This window comes from Muntiacus reevesi, chromosome 2 (genome assembly GCF_963930625.1).
Source record: "Muntiacus reevesi chromosome 2, mMunRee1.1, whole genome shotgun sequence".
Lineage (NCBI taxonomy): Eukaryota > Metazoa > Chordata > Mammalia > Artiodactyla > Cervidae > Muntiacus > Muntiacus reevesi.
Window position 1 is genome coordinate 30,439,629 of NC_089250.1, and position 26,114 is coordinate 30,465,742.

The following is a 26,114-nucleotide window of genomic DNA, read 5'->3' on the forward strand; positions in this document are numbered from 1 at the left end:
GAAATAAATCTGTAATTACAGTCTAAGATTTCAATATTCCTGTCTCAATAACTTCTAGAACAATTAGAAAAATCAGTGAAGATATAAAAAAAATTAACACAATCAACACTGTACAAAAACAATTGATATCCATATGCAAATATATGAACTTTGATCCATACCTCACACCATATACAAAGATTAACTCAAAACACACTGTAGATCTAAATGCAAAACCTAAAATTATAAAGCCTGTGAACTAAAGCAAAGGAGAAAATTAGACTAACTTGCATTAGGCAAAGAACACTTAGACATGACACCAAAGGTACAATCCAAAAAAGATCAAGCTAATAAACTGCAATCAACAAAATGTAAAAGTTTTATTTTTCAAAAGGCACTGCTAGGAGAATGAAAAGGCAAGCACAGAAATGGAGAAAAGCTTTGCTAAGCATATACCTGATAAAGGATTTACAATGAGAACAAAGAATCTCAAAACAATAAGAGAAACTATTCCATTTCAAAAAATAGATTTGAATAAAAATTTCATGAAGTAAAAGAATCACAAAAGCTCAACACCATTATTCATCAGATGAATATAATTCAAAACCATAATGAGAACCTACTAGAAAAAATAAAATTGAAACAAAGATCATATCAAGTGTGGAGAAGGATGTGGAAGAGTTGGAACACTAAGACATTGCTGGTCAGTATATAAAAAGACACTACCACTTTGAAAATGGTTTGGCAGGTACTGAAAAACTAAATCTGTACCTGCTATATTTAACCTAGTGAAAAGTGAAAGTCACTCAGTCGTGTCCAACTCTTTGTGACTCCATAGACAACACAGTCCATAGCATTCTCCAGGCCAGAACACTGAAGTGGGTATACTTTCCCTTCTCCAGGGGATCTGCCCAACCCAGGGATCGAACCCAGGTCTCCCACATTGCAGGTAGATTCTTTACCAGCTGAGCCACAAGGAAAGCCCAACAGCATATGAAAACACAGAGGTGTTACTTTACCAACAAAGGTCCATAGTCAAAGCTATGGTTTTTCCAGTTGTCATGCATGGATGTGAGAGTTGTACCATAAAGAAAGCTGAGTGCCAAAGAAATGATGCTTCTGAACTGTGGTGTTGGAGAAGACTCTTGAGAGTCCCTTGAACTTCAAGGAGATCAAACCAGTCAATCCTAAGGAAATTAGTCCTCAATATTCACTGTAAGAACGGATGCTGAAGCTCCAATACTTTGGTCACCTGATGTGAAGAACTGACTCATTGGAAAAGACCATGATGCTGGGAAGGACTGAAGGCAGGAAGAAAAGAGGATGACAGATGAGATGGTTGGATGCCATCACTGACTTGATGAACATGAGTTTGAGCAAGCTCTGGGAGTTGGTGAGGGACAGGGAAGCCTGGCGTGCTACAGTCCATGAGGTTGCAAAGAGCTGGACACCACTGAGCAACTGAACTGAACTGATACCTGCCATAAGGACCACCCATTCCGCTCTGAAGGATTACAGGAACAGAACTTGTTCCATCAAAGACTTGTACACCAAAGCTGATGGAAGCTTTATTTTTAATAGCCCCAAACTGGAAACAACCCAAATATCCATCAACAGTCAACTTGATAAGTCATATCCACTCAATGGATTACTAATCAGAAATAACAGAAATGAATGACTGAAACATACAACGATTCTCAAGATTAATTATGTTGAATGCAAGGAACTTAAAAAAAAAGAGAGTATACATGTGAAAGTTGCTCAGTAGTGTCCAACTCTTTGTGGCTCCATGGACTATACAGTCCATAGGATTCCCCAGGCCAGAACACTGGAGTGGGTAGCCTTTCCCTTCTCCAGGGGATCTTCCCAACCCAGGGATTGAACCCAGGTCTCCTGCATTGCAGGCGGATTCTTTACCAGCTGAGCCACAAGGAAAGCCCTTGTGTATGTATGTTACATACATATATACACACACATATATACTGAGTTGGCCAAAATGTTCATTCTAGTTTTTCCACACCATCTTACAGAAAAACCTGAATGAACTTTTTGGCCAACCCAATAAATAAAAAACCCTCTACAAAATGCAAACCAAGGTATAGTTAGAAATTAAGTCAGTGGTTGCCTGAGGATTGGGGGAAAGATGGGGAGGGGTAGGAGGCAGGGATCTGGAACACAAGAAAACTTGGGCTTCACTATCTTGATTGTGGTGACAGTCCCCGTGCAACCTATGGTTCTCTTTTGTAAAGGAGGCAGCTACGTTTATTTTCGAAAGCAGAGATTTTGGCATAATGTAACCAGAGCAGCACTAATGGTTTATCTCTCTCTCTTTCTCTCTGCAAGTGTACGCGTGTCCAGTCGCTCAGTCACGTCTGACTCTTCTGAGACCCCATGGACTATACAGCCTGCCAGGCTCCTCTGTCCATAGGATTCTCCAGGCAAGAATACTGGAGTGGGTTGCCGTTTCTTTCTCCAAGGATCTGTGCGACCCAGGAATCAAATCCGCATCTCCTGCACTGGCAGGTGGATTCTTTACCACTCAGACAGCAGGGCAGAGGAGCCCAGTAATTCCCCAAGCACACCCCGCATCTCCACATCACTCCTCCTCCCTCCGTTGGGCATCTTCTAAGTCTGACTGCACCTCAAATGCCACAGACAGGGGGATAAGTAATGACCCCTCATCTGCTGCAGGTGAGGACTCCTCCATGCAGCTGAACCAGAGTCCTCTGGTTCCTTGAGTGATGTCAGAGGGATTCCTTCTGGCCTTTCACATCTAGGTTCAGAATTGTCTTTCTGACTTGTCAACAAAACATAGATGGAAGGCTGGGAGGAGGGGCTGCCCCCCTCTCTCATCCTCTTTTCTTTGACGTTTTATTCCTTAGTAATGACTATGGTTCAAAGTCTGCCAAGTCAGCATCAATAGACTCTTTCACAGTATCCTGATGGAGGATAAAGCCACACCTGTGTTCTAAGGTAAAGCAGCCAAAATCTAAGTCCTCCAAGCACAGGTGTATGGTAAAGGATGGCAGACTGGCTGATGCAAAAGCAAAACCCAGTTCCTGGGCAGAGTCCAGGGCAACTACCCCACTTGCAAGTGGGGTATTTTTCCCCACTATGGCCTCCTAAACTTCCATGTGTGGAGTTTATTTCAAAGTCCAGCTAAGGGCTTCCCTGGTGATTCAATGGTGAAGAATCTGCCTGCCAACACAGGAGACATGGCTTTGATCTCTGGTCTGGGAAGATCCCACATGCCAAGGAGTAACTATGCCCGTGCCATGGCTACTGAGCCCATGTGCCATAACGACTGAAGCCCGTGTGCCCTCGATCCAGTGCTCCACAATGAGGGAAGCCGCTGCAATGAGAAGCCCATGCACCACAACTGCAGATCAGCACCCACTCACCACAACAAAAGTCTGTGCAGCAACGAAGACCCAGCAAGGCCAAAATAAATAATCATACATATATTAAAAAAAAACAAAACCAAAACCCAGCTGTAAAGATCTGGTAGACAGGGTGAGAGGTAGCTGGCTGGGGAAGGCCTTGGCAACATCACAGAAACTCTTGGGTGATGGAAGCGGCTCTAATAATATCATCAAGTTGAAGCAATTCAGACGCAAGAGGAAAAGGGAAATGTGAAAAACGTGTAGCGGCTGTGCAACGTGCAGTTTAAAGACAATTTCCTCCAGCAGAAATGGCTACAAGGCAGGCTACAGTGTACAGCTGAAAGAACAACTCCCATTCATCAAGGACTCTGAGGGCCGAGCAGGTGCCAGGCGCCATCAGAGGTTCCCGGGGACACAGCAGTGCTCTCAACCAAGTCCCTGCTCTTGCGGAACCTCCAGTCCAGGAGGAGGCAGAAAAAATAAAGTTAGGGGCAGGGTGCGTAATGGGGTCTGTTTTAGGCAGAATGACACAGAAAGTGCTTTGGTGACAAGGGGCTGATTTTGAATGAGATGGAGGGGTAACCGAAGGCCACTGAAAAACTGAATACAAGGGTAAAGCTGTTTGTGTTAAAAAAACAAATATTAGTGTTTAAGAAAATAAACAGGGAACAGACGAAACCTCAAAAGGCTGCAGAGGCAGACCTTGTTTTATCTCGCTTTGCTTTCCTGCACTTCACAAGGGACATTTGTTACCAACTGAAGGTCTGGGGCAGCCCCACACGCAGCAAGACTATGGGAGCCCTCTTCCCAACAGCATTTGCTCACTTCCTGTCTCTGGGTCACATTTTGCTAATTCTCACAGTATTTCAAGCTTTTTCATTATTATCGTATTTGTTATGGCGATCTGTAATTAGCAATCTTTGGTGTTACTATTAAAACCTGCTGAAGGCTCAGAGGCTGGTTAGCATTTTTTAGCAATGAAGCACTTTTTTTACCTTTTTATTTTATCTTGGAGTATAAGATGATGAACATGCTGTAACAGTTTCAGGAGGATAGAAAAGGGGCTCAGTCATACATACGCATGTACCCATTCTCTCCCAAACTCCTCTCCCATCCAGGCTGCCACAGAACACTGAGGAGAGTTTCCTGTACTATATAGTAGGATGGAGCCTGTTGGTTATCCATGTTAAATATAGCAGTGTGTACATGCCGACTCTATAGTTCCTAACTACTCCTTCTGTCATTCTTTCACCCTGGCAAACATAAGTTCATTCTTTAAGTCTGAGAGTCTGTATCTGTTTTGTAAATAAGTTCATTTGCATCACTTCTTTTGGGGCTTCCCAGATGGCTCAGTGGTAAAGAATACAGCTGCCAAGCAGCAGACTCAGATTAGGGATCGACCAGTAATCCTAAAGGCAATTAGTTCTGAATATTCATTGGAAGGACTGATGCTGAAGCTCCAATACTTTAGCCACCTAATGCGAAGAAATGACTTAATGGAAAAGACCCTGGGCTGGGAAGGACTGAAGGTGGGAGGAGAAAGGGACGACAGAGGATGAGATGGTTGGATGGCATCACCGACTCAATGGACATGAGTTTGAGCAAGCTCTAAGAGTTGGTGATGGACAGGGACACCTGGTGTGCTGCAGTCCAAGGGGTCACAAAGAGTCAGACACAACTGAGTAACTGGACTGAACTGAACATACAGAATCATCCACGGTTTATTACATGGCTCATGATCTCACATTGGTGGGTCCTCATCATCTTGTCTGACTCACTCTGCCTGCAAGGAACCTACCAGGATTTGATTCAAGAACCAGAAAAGCTGAATGATCATGAAAGAACCGTTAAACCTCACACACTGACTTCTCTTTGAGAAGCTCAACGTAAACTTAGCATTTCCTTCCTTTCTTCCTTGATGTTACCCAAAAAGCAACAAGGTGAGTGTGAGATATTGTTCTTTTTAACTTTTTAAAAAATTTTTATTTTATATTGGAGTATTGTTGATTAACAATGTTAAGTCTGTTTCAGGTATACAACAAAGTGATGCATGTACCTATACTTTTACAAATTCTTCTTCTGTATGTCATTACAGAATATTGAACAGAGTTCTCTATGTTATAAAGTAGGCCCTTGTTGGGTTTCTACTCTAAATAAAGCAGTGTGTACATGTCAATGGATTTTGATTTCTGGTTCTACGACTGGGGTAAACTACTGGCCCTTTTACCTAACCTGAGGCCTTCACTCATCTGAAAGCCGGGCAAACACCCACATCTATCACGTGGAATCAAGAGATGCTCGTAGATGAAGCCTGCAACGAGCCTATCAGGGCCTGGAACACTGCAGGAAGTCACTGAAAGTCAATTCTCTTAGTGCAACTGAGGCAACTTCTGTCACTAGTCACTGATCCATCTGGATGTTAGCATGTGAATACAAAAAAAAAAAAAAAGGGATACTGAAAGTATCTGACTCTATCATGCATCTGAATTTTTCTTAGTAAAAGCTGCTTAAGATTCTTAGTTTTTCAGCCACAATAAAACCAAAACTCATCTTGTATTGCAGAATGCACTCATGTATGTGTGTTAGTCACTCAGACACGTCCAACTCTTTGTCACCCCATGGACTGTAGCCTGCCAAGCTCCTCTGTCCATGAGATTCTCCAAGCAAGAATATTAGAGTAGGTTGCCATTCCTTTTTCCAGGGGATCTGCATGACCCAGGAATTGAATCCTGGTCTCATGCATTGTAGGCAGGTTCTTCACCATCTGAGCCATCAGGGAGGCCCTCATATAGTGGTCTCTTTAAAAAACAAAAATTAAAAAAAAAAAATATTTTATTTATTTAGCTGTGCTGGGTCTGAGTTGCCACACTCAGGCTCCTCACTAGTTGTAGCATGCAGGCTTAGGTGCCCCACGGAATGTGCAACTTAATTCCCCGACCAGGGTCAAACTCATATCCCCTGCAGTCGAAGGTGGATTCTTAACCACTGGACCACTAGGGAAGACCCTCACATGGTGGTCTTGAAGGAACATTTTCCCCACACACCATTATTTCTTTTTCTAACCATGTTTCAGTACAAAATTAATGAAGGATATTTTTATTCAATCAGCTTGATGACCAGTATCTTTCTTGTTGCCCTGACTTATTAAATACACTGGCAAAAATGAAGCAGAAGCTGGTCTCAGAAAACCTAAAATATTACAGTTTCAAGATTTTAAGTATTTCAAAATAAAAACTTGTATTGACAAAATTCACATCCCTTAAGAATTATCTAGAATTTAGCACCAAAAGAAATTTCCTAGTTGCAAGACACATTCTATTAAAAGATCACCACTCACGCAGTTTCTATTGAGAATGCACAAGAACAGATTAAAGATGCTCCTAATCTCACATAAACAGTCTGAAACACACACGTCATCTTTGCTTACAGCCAAAAAAAAACTAAACATGAGAGAAGAATTAAAACAAAAAAATATCCACGCCTCATATATGGGAATCTGAGGCTCGGTTTCTTCCTCTAATATAATCAGTTTTTACAAGACCCATTCTTCCATATTTCAAATCCTCTTGTGACCTTAAAAATATATCTTTTCTAAAAGCTTACCGTTCAATCCCTTAAAATCTAAGGTGGGAAAATATCCCTACATAAAGAAACTCAATGAAGAAGTAAGTCTTGTTTTTTTTTTTGGTTTTTTTTTTTACTTTCCCTTGTCTCTTTTGTTATGTCTTTGCGGATGACTCCCTCTCCCCATGCCACACTGGGACCTGCAGGAAAACTGGATTGTTACAGATTCCTTCAAGGATACAGGAAAAACCTGATGCAATCTGAGAGGTGTTACAAACAAAGCAAGATTTCACAATGCTTAAGCCAAGAACAGGTAGGGTGGATGTGGGAAGTGAGAGACCTTCTCTCGAGCTCTCACTTAAGAGTCTCTTTCCAAGACTCAGGATACATATTTGTGAGGTGATGTGACCTTGAAGGTTTCGACTCTACCTCGATTTAGAAAGACCAATCAGAATGGATGATTCCACTCAATCTAGACAAATAAATGGAAAGGGGACATGCAGTAAACACAACCAATTACACAGCTACATTCTTCGTGGTTTCTTCCTTCTTAAGTTCATGGGCTGTGTAGGTTAATTTTTTTTTTTTTTTCGCCCAAGCAGCATGCAGGATCTTAGTTCCCCAACCAGGGATTGAACAGGAGGCCCACAGATTCATAGAGAGGAAGGTCTCCCTTTCAGACATAACTCCTTCATTTGTGAAGTTAAGGAAATGTTTCATTTCCAACATGAGAGAAGCGTGGGCAAATAAGATCAACACAAATGATGCAAGACCACCGTGAAGACAGCATCTTCACTTACTATGTTGAGGATGCATTTTAATGTCTTGAGGCTTGTTTATTCTGTGCTGGCAGAAACCGAGAATGACAACTTGGTTTCTTCTCAATGTCAGATTGGCTTTTTCCTTTCAGACATTGGGGTGACCCGTCAGGGGCTCTTCTGCATGAGATGGCAGGTCATTCATGTAAGCCACTGAGGCTGCCATGTGCATACCTCAGACATGAGAGAATCTGCAATATTCAAAACCATTAGTTGCCTTTTTTTTTTAAGATTTTTTTTTTTTTTGATCTGATGAGGACCAATTATTTTTGTTTGTTTGTTTAAGTCTTTACTGAGTTTGTTACCATATTGTTTCTGTTTTATGTTTTGGTGTTTGGCCATGAGGCATCTGAGATCTTAGCTCCCTGACCAGGATCAAACCTGCGTTTCCTTCATTGAAAGGCGAAGTCTTAATCACAGGACCATCAGGGAATTCCCCAAAATTAGTTTCTTAAAGGAGAGAAAACATGCACTTTTACCTCCTCTTCCCAAATATAGGTAGTATTCACAGAAATAAATATTGAGTTATAAACTGCTGAAAGCATGCTAAGTCGCCTCAGTCATCTCCAACTCTTTGCAGCCCTGCGGACGATAGCCCACCAAGCTCCTCTGTCCATGGGAATCTCCAGGCAATAATATTGGAGTGGGGTGCCATTCCTTTCTCCAGGGGGTCTTCCCAACCCAGGAATCAAACCCGCACCTCTTCTGTCACTGGCACAGGCAGGCAGGTCCTTTACTAGTGCCACGTGGGATAATGAGCTTAGCACAATGTCCGTCACATGGTAAACTGCTCATAATCACTGCTCATAATTACTACTGCTATTATTAAAATTAGCAACCAAATATTAAAATTGCTATTAAGCAAAAAGATTCAGAAGAAAGAGGATAAAAGGAACCTAGATTAAATGGGCAGTAGGGAAACCCTTGGAAAGAAAGGTTTCTGAAGAAGCAATATTTAACATGATTCTTGAAGAATAACTGGACATTCAGCAGGTAAACATGAGGAAGGAACATTCCAGGCAGAGAAAACAGCACTGATGGAAAACTGAGACTGAAAGGTAGATTGTATCTTTAATGGAAAGTAACCCAGCCTCGTGGTTCTGGGTTCATCCCCAGTGGATCTCCATCAGGACCCTTCTAGGCCAGCCCAGCTCCTATCTGGGTCACTACCACGGTCCTTCGTCCCACAGGATAGTGAGATTCTGGGACCCTCTCAACAGGGCTAGAGTGACGGAAAAACTCCCCTCCAAGCAGCTCATCTCACAGAACAAAGACCCAAGTCTTTGATTATATCATCAGAGATCACTCTATCTTCAAAGACAGTGCCAGAACACGGGAGACAGAGCTCACATCTCACATTTGCCAGGAGGGGCACATGGGGCCCCATCCACAGCAGAGGCAATCTGTCGACTGCTATTTCCATGTGCCATTTCACAGAGCTCAAGTTGAGCCATTTTGTCCCAAAGGAAAGGCCTGAGACTTGATGTCGTAAGGCTGGATGACAACTGTAATGAAATTCCAAAGAAAATGTAGATACTGTTTTCAAAGAAAAGCTATAAGCTTAACCCTGGAACCTGACGTTTCCTACCTTCTATATATACTGTGCTTCTCAGTCTTACAGTCAGACCACATGCAATATTCTACTAGAGAAAAATAAAGAGAAAAGGTTTTACCTAAGAAGATGACTTCCACCCTGCTGGGTTGGTGCATGAAATTATGAGTAAGCTTGCTGATAATGGCTGTAAATATAACACATGACTGACAAAAAAGCACAGTCTTAAACGATCCCTTACATGCCACTTTTTCTATCCTATTAAGATGCTCGTTGTTTCTTTGATTTATCTGATAATAAATTTTTGATGACTGGTAAGTCTCATAAAATTGCTCTGGTGCTGACTACACTGATTAATAAGTCTGAAGAATCGAAAGTGTCAGGAATTCATGTGTATGAATAAGTTACTGCCAAACATATATTAGGGATTCCATAAAATATAGAATAAAAAAGGTTGATCTGGTCATTTTAGCTTGTATCTGTTTTCCTGTAACAATTTACATTCAGGGTCATCATCATCTTCCATGGCCTTTAAAAAAAAATTAAATAAAGTAAAATCCACATGGAGGCAAAATCAAGAATAAAACTAAAATAAAAAAAAATAATGAAATGTTATAGACAATCAAACATGTTTCCCAGAGAAACAGAGAATTGAAAATTAGAACTCATTGCTGAGGTGACTCTTAAGAGATGACCCAGCTTGAACTTCATTCCTTTAAAATGGCAAAGCTGAAAATGGGTGTTATGAAGTTATCTGCCACTCACAAAAGTGGGACTGGGAGCCACCTCTAAGACCAGTGCTTCAAGAACAGACTTTTTTTTCCCTCTGTCTCCTCACATGTCCCAGCAAAGTCCATCACTGGCTCTTTACACCACGACGCATTATCTGAAAACATGCTCTCCAGGTCTGAGGTCTGCCCCGCACTGCAGAAGCTAACCAGCTTTAGTTACATGAGAAGGGAGTTCAGTGCCCTGACCTTAGTAGTTTTGACCGTGCCCAGATAAGACCCCAGAAATCTCCTGAGACAAGGTTGCAAGATGGGATAAAAGGGCTCCAAATGTGGTTATTGACACCCCAGATGGAAGAAGAAATTCCTGATTTCTTCACACTGTACAGGGCAAAACACCAGTAGCCACCAGGTAGGATCACAAAGCAGAGAGCCAAGATTGCACACCTACCAGTCGGGGTCCCAGAGCAAGAAGGACCAGGGGCACAAAGGCACCCCCACCCCGTGCTGCATCTTGCAGCCACAGATTCTTGCGAAAGATAACAAGGCAAGGTCCAACGGTGGGAGCTCTATGGAACTCTCCCCTCTTCAACTGTCTTGCTGAATTCACCAAAGCAGGACACTTTGTAAGGTGCCCTTCGCTCCCAAGGGATCTTCAGATTCTAACCAGCTTCAGTTTCAGCACAGTCTGTTCTTAAAGAATGATTACAAATAAAAACACTGGCCCCTCTGCTAAACCAGAACCTAACCTCAGTGTCCCTAAAATGAAACAATGGTGAATCCATGTGTTTTGAAAGAAGCTTTAAGTCTGAAGTCAAATGCCTAAGAAAGGCCTGGTGGAAGGCCAGGGGGGAGGGGCGGATTAGACCTTCCAGAGGCATTTAAACACATTTACTGATAAAGAGAATGTGCCTACAGCGAGGTTGTGGGGGCTACAGGAGAAGAAAGACAGGGTGGTAGAACAAACTACAGAGAACTGAATACTGTGGAGTCACAGCAGAGTTAGGGGCTGGACTGTGCCGTTACTCTGAATGTGACCATATTTGAAGACTGCAGGGTCTTTATGGGGTAATCAAATTAAACCTTAGAAAAAAACCAACCTTGTTCACACCTTGATCTTGGGATTTCTAGAGCTGTTAAGATAATAAATTTCTGCTCAGTGGCTAAAATAGTCAAAATCAGACAAAATTAGGTAGCAGCAGGAAAAAAAAAACAAACAGAAGAAGGCGGGGTGCTTACTCAGTAAATAAAACAGCCTAAGTAAAATAACCAAAATCTCAATAACAATTTATGTATTCTCTAAACACACACTGTGTCACTGGATGGAGGCAAAAAGAAGTATACACATTTTGAAGGTGATAAAACTGTACGGGTTCCAAATGAGACTGTTTGAAAATTAACTATGACAGTGGAACACAACATTTTCTTGACCACAAGTCTTAAAAAATACATATGAAATGATACAGTCAAACACAAGAGAACCAAATCTAGAGGGTTCTTTCCTTAATAGTTGATGAATAAATTGGATGTCAGTAAATGTCAGTGGACATAAAACTCATACTTTCTATCTGATTAAGTTGACAAAAATGCCTTTCATAAGATTACTCACTCTAAATCACAGTATCTAACACTACAGGAGAACACTTAGTTGTCAAAAATTACAAAAAACAAAACCCCAACAATGCCTGAACAGAATAAGAGACCAGAGCTCAATAAAAAGTCAGCATATAATAAATATTACCATGTAGAGAATAGAAATTAGACAGTTTTGTTTGATTATAAAGTGCCACTTATTAATTTATCTCTCCAATAAAAACAGCAAAGGCAGGCAATAACTCAACTTAGCTGGACAGGAAGCATCCAGCATTGAACTTGAAGACTGCTGGGAGTTAATAAAGGTTATCAATATGTAGGGTGGACCACGTCTTTGAGTAGGTCAATATTTCATAGTTCAATATGATCACTTCAAGTGAGCATCATCTAAAAATGGAACTCAAAATAGTTCTTTTGGAAGAGGAAGTAACCTGACACATTTCCTTTTTGGAGTGCAGATGCAGCCTAGACTATGTTTATTTTCCTTCTGTCAAGAGGGACAAATTATCTGTATTCTATTTACCTTAAATTGATACTGTAATACATCATATTGTACCTCACAGCTGCACAAGACAAGTTGAAGGCAGGCTTGAGAGTCAATATACAAGGACGGAGGAGATGCACAGTGAGGGGAAGAGACAGACATGATTGTTTTGCCTTTAAAATCACACATAAAAGTCTCTTGTGGCATAAGGATCAGAGTAAACATCACTCTTCTTGCCTTGATGTAGCAGTTATGTTTTTTCTCATTTGCCCCTCTAAGTTTATTCGCAACTCTTTCATGATAACTGCCCTAGTTGTGAAATAAACTGCAAAAAGACTGACAGAACCTCAGCTCATGGGTCAAACATGATGCCACAGTGCTCACCCAGCACAAAGTGGCTGAGGAGTGACTGCCTCACAGGACCAGAGATGAACGTGCAGACTGAGGGAGTCTTTTCCGAGTTTGTATTTGCATCTAAGGCATGTCAGGGTGAAGGACGCTTCAGCACACCTATAAAACGGGGCTTCCTGGACACTTTCAGAAATTCCAACGTAGCCTCCTGAAGCCGGTTTCCAAACCCTGGCAGAGTTCACCTTTGACCTTTACAACTGAAGGGGATGGAGGTTCCCTACTGCACCCTCCCAGGTTCCGTGTCCACTGGGCATGTCAAACGGGCAGCACTGTCCACTTAAAAAACTGAACTGCTTCGCATGAGCTATAAAATTACAGGAAAGCTTCAAAAGGCATGTACATACTTCATACATTGAAGAAATGGACATGCGTGAAGAAAAAGGAAAAATACTAACGATCTCTGAAGTACATCTGAATAGCAGTGCTAAACAAAAGGCAGAAAAGTTAAACTCCTTTTAAATGCAAATTACAGTAAGCGATCTATCAAAAATGGAAGAGAAAAAGAACTGTCCTGCACTCTACCTCACATAGTCTGTTTTCTTAAGAGGGGAGAGATAAATTTACCAGGGCAATTAATAGCTCATGGCTACACAAAGAAAAGAGATGATGGACCAAGTCAAAGACCAAGGTTGATGTTATGTCCTGTCCTGACCTAACTCAGTGGAATTAACATTTGTCAACTCCTTATACTGGTAGCATACTAGCTGGAGAAAAAGGAATGATATGTAATTCTCATCACTGAAAGTTAACATGAAATAAGGGATGTGACATGGTACCATCCAAAAGACAACATATTTTATGGGTTTCCTTTTTCTCTTTGCTATTTCTTAGCAAGGTTTGTTAAATGAACACAGTTATATGCAAATAGGTCCAGAAATGTCAAAAGTTTGAATCATATCTTGTATTATGGAGGAAATGTGAGAATCCATTTAATAACTTAAAGAAAGAACTAAAATCACACATGTAGCATCTATAAAGGAAATATACATTACCAGGAGCATGATACACAGTCAGCTTTTAAAAACAATCTTTATGTCTGAAGGCTTTAGTTAGGAAAAATTGGTTCTTCTTTTTCATGTCTAATGTAAAGAAATACTGTGCTTCTCGGGCTTAGGTAGAGCTATTTTCAGATACAGTAATAAAAGAGAAAAGTCTTTGTCTTCTTGTGTATCTATTGTCACTACATAAAAGAAGTCCACTAACAGCTAGCAAGGTCCTGGCAGATTAACCCTCTCCTCCAGCCTTCTGTGATATTTATAAAACCATCTGCTTGTTCAGTGCATCCATTTTTACACTTCACCCGAAAAATAATGTTTGGAGAGTTTTATTAGACAGGATTTCCTTCTGCAAAGGGCTGTCTTAAATAAATGGGATCACCGATTAAGTTCAAAATTTTTTAGCCTTTTAGTAGACCAGCTGTATCTATTATGTAAGGCCCTTCTAAGTCAGCAGCCATTACAGGATATAGTAGTTAAAAAAGCCCAGGTACGACTATTCTCAGACAGGAAAAAATCTGCCTGCCAACACACAACACACCAGTTTGCAGGTTTGATCCCTGGGTCAGGAAGAGCCCCTGGAGAAGGAAATGGAAACACACTCCAGTATTCTTGCCTGGGAAATCCAATGGACAGAGGAGCCTGGCAGGCTACAGTCCATGGGGTTGAAAAGAGTCGGATGTGACTTAGCGACTAAACAATAACAACATGGTCACTCTAGCCTCTAATAGGTTTGCCCAAGGTGCAGAACAAAAGAAGACATTACTTTGCTTTAATTGTACAAGTAAAACAGCTTGAGAAACAATATGAACCAGAATCAAAGTCCTTATCCCTCCTTACGAACTAAACAGGATGATTTATTTTACTAGATTTCCAAGGGAAGAGAAATTTGCCTGCATTTTCCCATCAGTGCCCACCACTCCCCAAGCACTGCTTGGTTAAAATGTTTCCGCTAAGTAACCTGAATAATAGTATGAATGTCTTTGCATGGGACTGAAAAACAAAACAGAAAAGCACGTGAGTGTGGCACCTTTCCATGGACAGCAAAGAAAGTCACAAGACGGAAGAACGACGGGGAAGGAGCTTTTGAGTTATGCCAGTCTGGAAATGAGGCTTTAGGACTGCCAGGCATTACAAATTGCAGCCTGCAGGAGAATGCCTGTTTTCCAAATGTCGCTTTCAACCGACACGGTTTCCGCTTAACATTTGTCAAACCTCTTCTTTTGTTAAGAGTTAACATGTCAGCTTTTAAAATGGCTTGCAGTTTCCATCCACCTTTCTTGATGGAAATGTGAAAAGTGTGAGTTACTCCCTTTCACAAAGAATCTTGTCAAGGATCCTGACTCCAATCTGACTTCTCCTCTCGGCGACCAAAAAAAAAAAAAAACTCTGCCTCCTGGAAGCTTAACAAGCGGTGACGATCTGATCATAACTCTGCACAGAAACAGAAGTTACTCGACAATAGCCCGAAAACGCTAACGCGCTTGTAGGGTTTGAGCGTCGACATCCAGAAGGAGCCAATTCCTTTGACAGAGGGAATAAGTGACAACAAGCGGGCAACGCAATGACACCAGCCAATATGTTCCCTTTGCTGAAAGTACGATAAATGAACAAAGAGGAAGCTCCGTCTGAGGAATCATCAGAATGTGACGAATGCCCCAAACGTACCCCCAAAACAACCTCCTGAAGAATCGCCTCTCAGCACTCTCCCAGCCCACACCTGCCCACATCCCCTCCTGTTCCATCCTCATCCACTTACATCCCTGCCAAGTATTTTAATTCCTCCTAAACACTGACTTCCCTGTTTTGTTTCAAACATCCATGTCACCTCTTGGAGTCTGTTAAGAGTCTGGAAATTAGATAATTCATCTCTCCTGGACTGTCGCTGCTCGAGACTCGGAAGGCCTCTTAGGATGCGCTGGAAACAGGAAGGTCACCTTGAACCTCAACCAGGGACACGAAGGGAAATGAAATGAGCTGGTGAGTTCTTAATGCTCTCATTTAGGTAATGGGTCGATTGGTTAGAAAGGGGAGGAAAAAAAAGGAGATTCATTGGTATTTTAAGTGCCAGAATAAAAAATTAAAATATGCTTTTATGACAGGCTAAAGATCAATATATATAAAAAAAGGATTTTTTAACTGGAAGGGGTGTACATGACTTATATAAAAAGAGATGAGGAAGTGAAGATTAGAAACTACAGGTTTTAACATAAAGGATCTAAGACTAAGGTACCAAATAAGACATTTGCCTTGTTTAAAAAAATATCGGTGTAATACATAAACTGCCTCCGTGCAAGTCATCACATGTACAGCTTTACAAAAGTAGCCAAATATCTGCTAATTAGATTTAATTTCTCAGAGAGTTGAGAAATCCTATAAGTCCTCTAATTATGAAGTGACTGCTTAAAAAAAAAAAAGAATTAAATTTGATTTCCATTTACATAAGGATATACAAACATATACTTATTCTTCTAAAAGAGGACCTTAAATTATAAAAATCAGTAAAACATAGTGATGGCATTTTTGCACACGTATATTTTTTTTAAAAACAGACTGAGCACTTGAGGCAGGGTCTTACTTGGTTCACAGGCCATGTTTCTGGCTAGTATGTTGATCAAGGAATGAAGGTCACTGCTCCACTGGGAGAACAGGAGGGCAGAAAGCTGGCATACAGAAAGTGGTTAACATTCTTCTCTTCCCCAAGGAGGGGAGAAGGGGAGAACTCTAAGAGAACTCACTTTAGGGAGGTCCCTGCTCCCAGGAGTTTAATGTCAAGGGCATTCTCACAGCAGAGGCACACATACTCCTCTCAAATCAGTGAACAGAGCACTGATTGGTACCCCTGCAAAGGGAACAGTGGCTCTCCCACGCTTCTCTACGCTTTTCCATGCTGATTTAACTGGACAAAAGATAACAAAATTCTCCAAGAGGAAATCATGTAAAAAATAAGCCAGGGGGCAAACTGCTTAGATGACTCTGATCCCCCAATATAAAATGCTATTGAAACAGACAAGAATATATACATCAAACATGGCATGGACTAAGTGGATCACAGATTCTCTTTCAAATAAGTATCAATAAACCCAGTCAACACCTCTCCTTTATCCAGAATCCTAACGACGTTCAAATAAACAGAAACTGCCTGTAATAGCACATAATGGTGATTAATTGCCTAATGACTCTAATGTACTCAAATCCATACATTCACAATGTAATCTCTTAGAAATGAAATGAAAATTAGAAGCACTTTCCTATGCACTGTATTCTAATTCTCTGTAAATTCCAAATTAGTGTATTAGTGTAAATTCTAAATTAGGGTAGATTTAAAAAATCATTAACCAGAATAAACAACAGAGTGTTTCCCCCAATTCTGGATTAATAGTAGCTTATTTATTTTTCTGTAGTTATTATGTACAATGTTTTTCTAATAGTACACCACCCCACAAACCAAAGCACTGCATAACCTTCCATTCACTAATGAAACATTAGAGGCTAATCTAAAACTGATGCTAGTAACGATTAAGAATTTAAGAGAAACCAAACGAACAATAAACAGCTAATTTGCAATTATACTTTCACACATTTTCATGATGAACTAGACAAATTTCCAACCCTGAGCTATGTTCATTAAAAAAAAAAAAACTATGTATGTATAATAATTGCTCATATCTATGTGGTTCATGAAACAATAACACACACCCTACACATCTCTCATTTTACTCTTTAGTAAGTCTTATGATATAAGATAAATATTAAGATGTCAAAAAAAAGTTAAGGTATCATTTTCAAAGAAATCTAAACCATGCTTCAAGTTGCATTCATATACAAGGAAATGCGTCATTTTGGCAATTTCAGTTTATTTTGCTTGAATATATATCATTGTTCTTTCACAGTTTACTTTCTCTGTGATTCTGTCTGCGGGAAATATACCAAAAGGAGTCCCAGATGTGTCACCGGGAGCATGGCATCATGAGGACTCGTACTACCAGGACCACCACTGGCCATTCATGGGCTAGGACTCTGCCCTGTCAGTTAAATCTGACCCACTGTTCCAACACAGATCCAGAGAAAGCTGTGTTGAGCTGAGGGGCAGAGAATAGCTCTGACACCCAAGAAAAAAAAAGGTAGACTCCACTGACTGTAGCCTTTAATGATCCCCGAGATCTTCTCTAAGAGTTGGGATGTTAAATTCTCACTGAACACAAAAACAGATTAAATTTGACTGTGAATTGTTTCAAGTCTTTTGTAGTTGCTTAAAACTAGAGGTGGCTAGCTTTCAGCATTAGAGGTTCACTGAAGCACTGAGAGAAATGATCACTTCAATTTGGGGGTGGTGAGTGGGGGGAGCAGAAAATAGTAACAGAAGACACAGTAATAGCAGAGCCGGTGGACGTAGCAGAACTCCTTCTCACCCGAACACCCTGAGGAAAAGAGAGGCGGGAATACTTAGGTTTTAATGCTGGACCCCCCAGGGGTGCCCTGGACCAAAGGGAAGGACTTAAAAGATTTTGATGCTGTGACTTAAGCCAGCTGATCCCTCCTCGTTTTCTGTCTTATCTTTTCTCTTAAAGAACAGAATGATGCTTTCTTAGTGTGCCCTACTGATTTTATAAATAAACCACTTAACAATTTTGTTCACAACATTTGTTATTCTCTGCATTCAAAGGAGAAAAGAATATGTTCTGATCTTAATGTGTCTGGTGAATTTCCTTAGTGCCGTGCATATTCAGCCAGTTTAATACCTTAAAAGATTTCTAAGCAAAACTGCTGTAAATTTCCTTTGACAATGTGAATGAAAAATAATCTATAAATAAAGACAATTACTATCGGTGGTTGTTAAAACTGGCATAATTACAAGTACCATAAAACCAGTCTATTTCATAAAATCACAGTCTACTTACTATTTGTACGTCTCGGAGCGGATGTATTCAAAAACATGGGACACGCCAAGCTGGAACTGGTCAGCGATAGGGGTAACCCAGGGATTGTTCTCTGCTTTGAATATCTGCTTCTGACCAGTTAAGTCCAAGTTTCCTGAAAAGAAGGAGAGAAAAAAAGATGAAGGTCGTCTAACCAACAGAAATCAAATTCAAGAAGTAATGCATGCCTGGTAACCACAGCACAACCTTAAGCATCTTCTGAGTCATTTGATTTGTTTTAAAAATATTTAGCCCAAGTCACTGCTGGTCTATAAGCCATGTCAATGATTGCATACTGACACAAGAAATTAGGAAGGAAGGGAAGGCGATAAGGAGAGAGGGGAGAGGGAGTAGAAGAAAGAGGTCAGAAGGAAGTAAACCTGGAAGGAATGCATACAAATGTAGCATTTGCTTCGTTTTTTCCAGTATTTGCTAAAGGAACAAAAACGGCCTTCCAGAATTGAGAGAACCCTTAATATCAGGACATCCCCCAATTTCACCTTGACAGTGTGCATCACCATTTGTCCAGTAAGACTGAAACCTGATCCAATCAACACCACTTTTCCTCAAAGCAGCACACAAGTGGAGAAAGATGAGAACATTGCCCATGTAAAACTACTGTTGCCTCTCTCAGGTAGCACAAGTACATCTCAGAATCAGCACTAAACGCATCGCAATAACATGGTTAAGGGCAGAAATGCACACATACATATCCTACCTATTCACAAATTACCTCTGAAAAGCATTTCCTCCTTTGATTCTCCAGCAATCCCTAAAGTCAGCCATTGACATCACTTTACCGGTAAGAAAAAACACAGAAACTTGGGGAAATTAAGTAATATCTCTAAGAACACAAAATGTCAGAGTAGGGATTTGAATCTAAGCCTTCTGATTCCAAATCTCTTATATATTTCTACAGTGTTTGGTGACTACGTGTCAATCTAGATCAACCAAACATGAGCCAATGAAGGTAGCCAGCATCTGGGTACCATGTGTTGACGGCTCAGTTGATTCTCTATATACGTTTTTCTGTTTGGTATATTTGAAACTGGAAAAGGAAGTGTGAGAAAGAGCTTCAAAGAACATGCTTGCCTACGAGAGAGACAGATGTTACACAGTAGAGCTGCATGTGGTTAAATGGCAGTCAGCTGGCTCACTGACATCCTTGCCCTGAAAGTCCTACTGAAGAAGTCCATTTTCACACCCCTGGTCTACAATCTAAGATTTTTGAACAAAGACACCTAGCAATTAGTCATAACATTTCTGTCATGTTCAGAGGCTCCAACTGCCAATTTTGTCATAACGAATAACTGCAGGATATGGAAAACATATTCTAAGGATGCAAGCACTGCTCAAAGCACTTCATTTCCCAGCTAATCTGAACTTCAGAAATGAGAAAAAACGTTTACTAGGACAGTGATGTGGTATTTCTTCTTAAAAGAAATGATGATACTCTGAATCTGCCTTCTTTCTGTTCTATCAACGGAACTTGTATCACACTTCACTTGATTGTGCTCTGCACATCCTAACTACAGTTTTTATAAAATAGTGAAAGTTTCGGACACCTTGCATCCAGCAAGTCTTTCGGTGCCATTCTTCCAACATCATCTGCTTACTTTGTGTCTCTGGGTCACATTTTGGTAATTCTTCCAATATTTTAAGCCTTTTTATCCTTATTATTTATGCTATGGTGATCTGTGATCAGTGATTTTTGATCACTACTACACGTCATTGAAGGCTCAGGTGACGGTCAGCAGTTTTTATCAGTAAGAAAAATTTTAATATGTGTTTATTTGGGGCTGCACTGGGTCTCGGTTGCTGTGCACAGGCTTTCTCTAGCAGCGGTGCACGGGGTCTACTCTCTAGATGCGGAGCGCAAGCCTCTGATTGCAGTGGCTTCTCTCATTGCAGCGCACAGGCTCCAGAGCGCATGGGTTTCAGTACCTGTGGCTCGCGGGCGTTAGAGCGTAGGCTCAGCAGTTGTGGCGAGCGGGTTGAATTGTGGCATGTGGGATCTTCCCAAACCAGGGATGGGCCCAGCAATGGCAGGTGGATTCTTGACCAGTGAACCACCAGGGAAGTCCACCAGTAAGAAATTTTTAGCTAGATATGCACATATTGGGGCCTCCCGGGTAGATCAGCTGGTAAAGGATCCACCTGCAATGCAGAGACCCCAGTTTGATTCCTGGGCTGGGAAGATCCCCTGAAGAAGAGATAGGCTGCCCACTCCAGCACTCTTGGCCTTCCTTGGTGGCTCAGACGGTAAAGAATCCGCCTACAATGTGGGAGACCTGGGTTTGATCCCTGGGTTGGGAAAATTCCCTGGAGGAGGGCATGGCAACCCACTCCAGTGTTCTTGCCTGGAGAATCCCATGGACAGAGGAGCCTGGCGGGCTTCGGGTCACAGAGAGACAGACACGACTGAATGACTAAGCCCAGCACACAGCACATGGAGACTTTTAGACGTGGCGCTACCGCACAATTAACAGACTACGGTATAGTATAAATAAAACTTTTATATGCAGTGGGAAACCAACAAACTTGAGTAATCTGCTTTATCGTGATATTTGCTCTACTGTGATGGTCTGAAATGCAAACTACAGTCATCTCAGAGGGGTGCCTCAATGAACTTTGAAGCTATTCAGAATAACAGAGGAAAAACAGACCAACGGAAAAGTGATCCCTATTTCATAAAATGCTTTTAAAGAAAACAGATATTATGAAATAGTAAGAGAGTAATCCATCATGATATTTCCAAAGCTATTTAAAATCTGCTGGTTAAGTACAAAAATAAGCAGATACATTTCTCTCCAAGATTATCAATATTGTCAATTTCCTCAACTTAATGGTTAAACATTATTAGTCAGATATTAAATCACTTGGGAAATTAACGGGCTTTATTCTCTACACCGTGAGTCAGAAAACTGCTTGGGATAAGTGGAAATGCAAATGCTGCACATACTGGGTTTAGCCAAGTATCCTACGAAGGTGTAACAATGCTGGCAGTGGACTGCTGTTTATATATTTTGCTTTTATCTTTACTTGGACAGGAGACAAGTTTTTCAGCTTCCCAAGAATCAAACTGATTGCTTGTTTAAATTTTGCGATAATTCTCATTTCCTCATTTGCTATACCCTATGTCCTCCTGTCCCTATAACTGTCTCATTACTTCTTTTTCTCCAATTTCCACATTTCCTAAAAATGACTAGAACAGAAGTTTCTGGGGAAAGTCTTCCATTTACAAACAAGTCTGTATTTCTTAAGTGTCATGTTTACTTTAAGTTTGTAAAATATTTTTCGGCTATGCCATTCGGCATGTGGGATCTTAGTTCCCTGACCAGGGACTGAACACACGCCCCCCTGCATTGGAAGCTCAGAGTCCTGATCATCGGACCAGCAGGGAAGCTCCTGAAGTGTCGTGCTTTAAACGCACAGTGTATTATGTTGCGCAGTGTCCTGAGGCAGCACGGTCACTGAGGGAAGGGCCGAGTGACCAGGTGACAGTAACCATGGAGCAGAAATTCTCCTAAAGTTGGGGGGTTACTAGAGGTAAAAGCCTCTTTCTTAAAACATTCACCTAATTCACAGCCTACACTTACCCAATATCCTCTTTCTGCCTTCAAGCCCTGCCCACTTACATTATCATGGAATCAACTGTGAAAAGAAATAATCAATGAGAACTTCAGAAAAAAAAAAATCTTCTAAAATGAGTAACCCAAAAAAAAGCCATGAAAAGCATAAATTACATAAAGATGTGAATGAATTTCTAAGCAAAGAAGATTTCCCTGATAGATGTGGCTCTGCTCTAAATATCTTTCTTCCTCATCCCCCCAAATTGGTTAGTCTAATGAAAAATTCAGTCTAACTTTCCCATGGGTAGAGTGTATCCGATGAACAAACTTCCTGGAATCTGTCATTCACATATTACTGTGAACTAACTCAACTGGACCGCTTTCCTATTTAACTTCTGGTTCGGATGGATGGGCATCACAGGAATATGACTTAAAAAACAAACAAACAAACAAAAACTCTGGGGACGAAGGAGGGTGGAAAGAGGAAAAGTAGCTGTGTCTGGAGCACAGAGGATTTCTTGGCTTGCTGTATTTTCAAGGCTCTGGGTCAGTGTGAGAACAATGTGAACCAGGGAAAGAGTTTAGGAAGGACCCCATAGATAAGCCTCAGTTTTTCCAAATTTGCCCAGGGGAGCAGGAGAGGAAGACGGTTCTCTTCTTTCCCAGACTGCATTTCCAGCTCCCTCCCACCCAGGTGCAGGGTTTGCCTGAGACAGACTGACTTCTGGGGCCATTTGCTGCAAGACTTCCACCTAGACCTACTTCTCCTCAAGCAACGAAATACGAAGAAACTATATGGGACTAAAAGTAAGTGTGTGCAAGCGCAGCTGGGGCAAACATGGACAAAAGATACAAAAAGACCAAAAAATCCCTACTGCCACTTCTAACTGGAGAAGGCAATGGCATGCCACTCCAGTACTCTTGCCTGGAAAATCCCATGGACGGAGGAGCCTGGTGGGCTGCAGTCCATGGGGTTGCTACGAGTCAGATACGACTGAGCGACTTCACTTTCACTTTTTACTTTCACGCATTGGAGAAGGAAATGGCAACCCACTCCAGTGTTCTTGCCTGGAGAATCCCAGGGATGGGGGAGCCTGGTGGGCAGCCATCTGTGGGGCTGCACAGAGTCGGACACGACTGAAGTGACTTAGCAGCAGCATCAGCAGCCACTTCTAAAGAGCCTGGATCAAAAACTAGATGTTGGCAACTGCAAAAGCAGGGTCCTGTGCACCCCACCCTGCACTCAATACCACCTAAATGGTGGGCAAACCACCTAAGCCACCCCTCCAGCCCAATCCTTGGACACACTCCTATCTTCACCCCATATAAGGAACCAGCTCTCTCACCCTTGGGGAGTGAGCAAGGGAACCTATCACCTGTTCTCGCTCCTCCCTGCGGCAACAGGAGCCCAGATAAAGCCTTGCCTGAATTTGTCTGGCCTCTAGTCAATTTCTATTGATTGGGGAAGGACACGAACCCTGATCAGCATCATGCCCACTAATCCAAGGGTACAGTTATGTTATGAACAGGTTTTAGTGGATCATCCTTGAAATCAACATACAGGTACAGGAAAGAACAGCCTGTACTCTCCTACCAGCAACTGACAAACCTGGCTCTGACTAAGCCTGGAGCCTTTTTAATGGTAATCCTCTAAAAATAATGTACTAAAGTTCGATGCTCCCTGGTTGCCATGTATGGAAAACAGATCTGGGGGAATAACATCAAGAAAGGTCAGCTCTGTACCCTGGACCCTCTCGTCTGAGACCTCGAACCCTCCAGAGAGCTGTCAGTCCCTAGCACGTCTCTATTTAAGCACTAACGACGGAGACACAAGAGGCAGAGGATGGCGCTAACGACGCCTGCTAACTGGAGCACGCAGGGACTGCGGGCGGCAAGCTGGACGTGGTTGATTCGAGGAAGAGGAATCTCATACTGATGAAAGTTGGGAGTACACAGAACGGACCGTGAGCATTTTCATTTCTATCATTCCAAACTCATCTGTGCACTCTAGCTGGGGGAGGGGGAGGCTGGAGGGATGGAGTTACCCTCCCCCACCCCCATTTATTTACCTTAGTGTCAAACAATCCTCAGTCAGATTTAATACCAAACTTCAGATTCACAGGTGCTTCATGGAATACTGGAACTGGGAAGCCTAGCAGAAAAGTATGATTCATGTTCATTGACATGGGGTGTGTGTGGGGGGGGATGGGCGGTCAGACCACACGGTAGCTTTGTGGTGGACGCTATGCTGTTTTCCTTAACAAAGAAACACGAAACCCATGCTTCATGTCCACAGCGCACCTTAAAGCAGGCAACTATTACAGATGACAGAGATGGAAACCGCACAAGCCAGAGCTAGTACCAGCGCCGACTCTACGGGCTGTAAGCAGACTCGGTGCGAGGGGAAATGCCTGTTTTACTTTCTGAGTTAATGTCACTGGCGGAGGATGCAGTACCTGCTTTGGTGCAGCTGCGACCCTCCCAGTCGGCTCGGGGTCTCTGGCTTTCTCACCTCCCCCTGAACAGACGCAGCAATTTCAGAAGAGGGTTAAGATAATTAGAAGAAAGCTCAGCCATCATCCCATGTGAAAAGCTGACACCTGGCTCCTGGGGGCCCGGCAACAAGTTCCTCCGACCTCAGCCGAGCTCATCCATCAGCTGTCTGAGGCGGCTTCCCTCTGCAGTAATAACATGCAGGGAGCATCTCAGCGCCCCGTCAGTCAGGCTGCGGGAGCCCTAACTTGCCGCACGCTTGGCTGGCTCCAGTTAGGAGTCCTCGCCCATCTCCTTTATTAGAAGCCTGAGCAGCGCTCGGGTGCTGTTCTAACAAGGATCAGGCGGCAGGATTAAGCACTGTGACAAAGAGGATCTAATAAGCTAGAAAGGGGTGCACCCGCGGACACGCTGGCTGCCTCCCAGACACACATTCCCTCCGCTCGCCTCTCCGGTGGGGAGGCCCGGGCCACGTGGGGAGCCAGCCCGCACTGTAATGAGTGGTGGCCCTCTGACCGCCGCTGCCCTTAAGATCATCTGTCACTCACAGGCTGCTTCTGCAATTGCAAATTGGATTTTCCATTTTATTACCTGCAAAGGGACCACATGTGCTTCATCCCAGAGTCTCGAGTACAGCAGCTCTGCCATGCAACGGTCTTTTGTAAAGGCTAAAGCGTGGAACACAAGCATTCCCCTCGCTAGTGAAACATGTGATCGGATGCAACAGGCCTCGTGGCCCCATTTGTAAGCAGACTTGTTTGGACGTATAGAAATGGGTTGTTTTCATAATTCTACTGATAAGAATTCTTCCTGAGTACTCCAAATCCTGAAACACATGACCAGGAACATCGTTTATTGCATATTAAGCAATCAAGGCAACCTGGGCAAATTTTTCACGTCATCGAAGCATCATTCCCTTCCTCCCTAATTCCAAAATCCCGTGGAACACTTTTTAAATGAGTGCATCCTAACAGCCAGGCTCCCTTGCTCACGAAACTCTGAGGCCATCGTCTAACAAGGTAAAACTAGCAAACCGTGGCTGATGGGGTACTCTATCATCAGTATACTGGATTTGCCCAAACTCAGGAAACTGATTCACTGTTGAAGGGATCTAGATGGGACATTATGACAGCTGAGAGATCACCTCTGCTCGGCAGTAAATCCACACACAGGAGCTAACTACAAACAACTCCAGCACAAAATAAAAGCGGCATTTAGGGCTGCTGCAAATACATGCATACAGATATCCTACATGTAAATCCCTAAGCTTATTACTATGTAAGAGGCTTCTAATTACAGAAGTGTATGATGGCAGCTGGAGATGGAAAGCTTCTATCTTTCTCACTTCTTCAGCAACTAACTTTATTGAATGGAAAACAAGCATGAGGCTTATAAAATCATGCTCACATTGGAATAATGAATGTTTGCTATAATAAAACACTGGAAACAACCAGAATGTTCAGTAGGTGAGAAGCAGAATAACATGGCTACTCAATGAAATGTTATCTGGTTATTAAAACAAATGACAAAGACTTGTATGTTTTGACTTAGGAAGAGATCTACACCCTAATTTTAAAAAATTCAGGGTATACTAGGTTTGCTATGATTTCATTTTTTTTTAAA

At 42.0% G+C, this 26,114-nt stretch overlaps 1 protein-coding gene across 1 annotated transcript in view; it reads right to left on the bottom strand.

Annotated features, from left to right (window-relative positions):
- Positions 1–26,114, bottom strand: part of RSU1 (Ras suppressor protein 1) — a 193,347-nt gene that overhangs the window by 74,460 nt on the left and 92,773 nt on the right. The window contains exon 8 of the mRNA XM_065921174.1: positions 18,409–18,541. Coding sequence (XP_065777246.1) covers positions 18,409–18,541 — 133 coding nt within the window. The remainder of the gene's footprint in view (positions 1–18,408; positions 18,542–26,114) is intronic.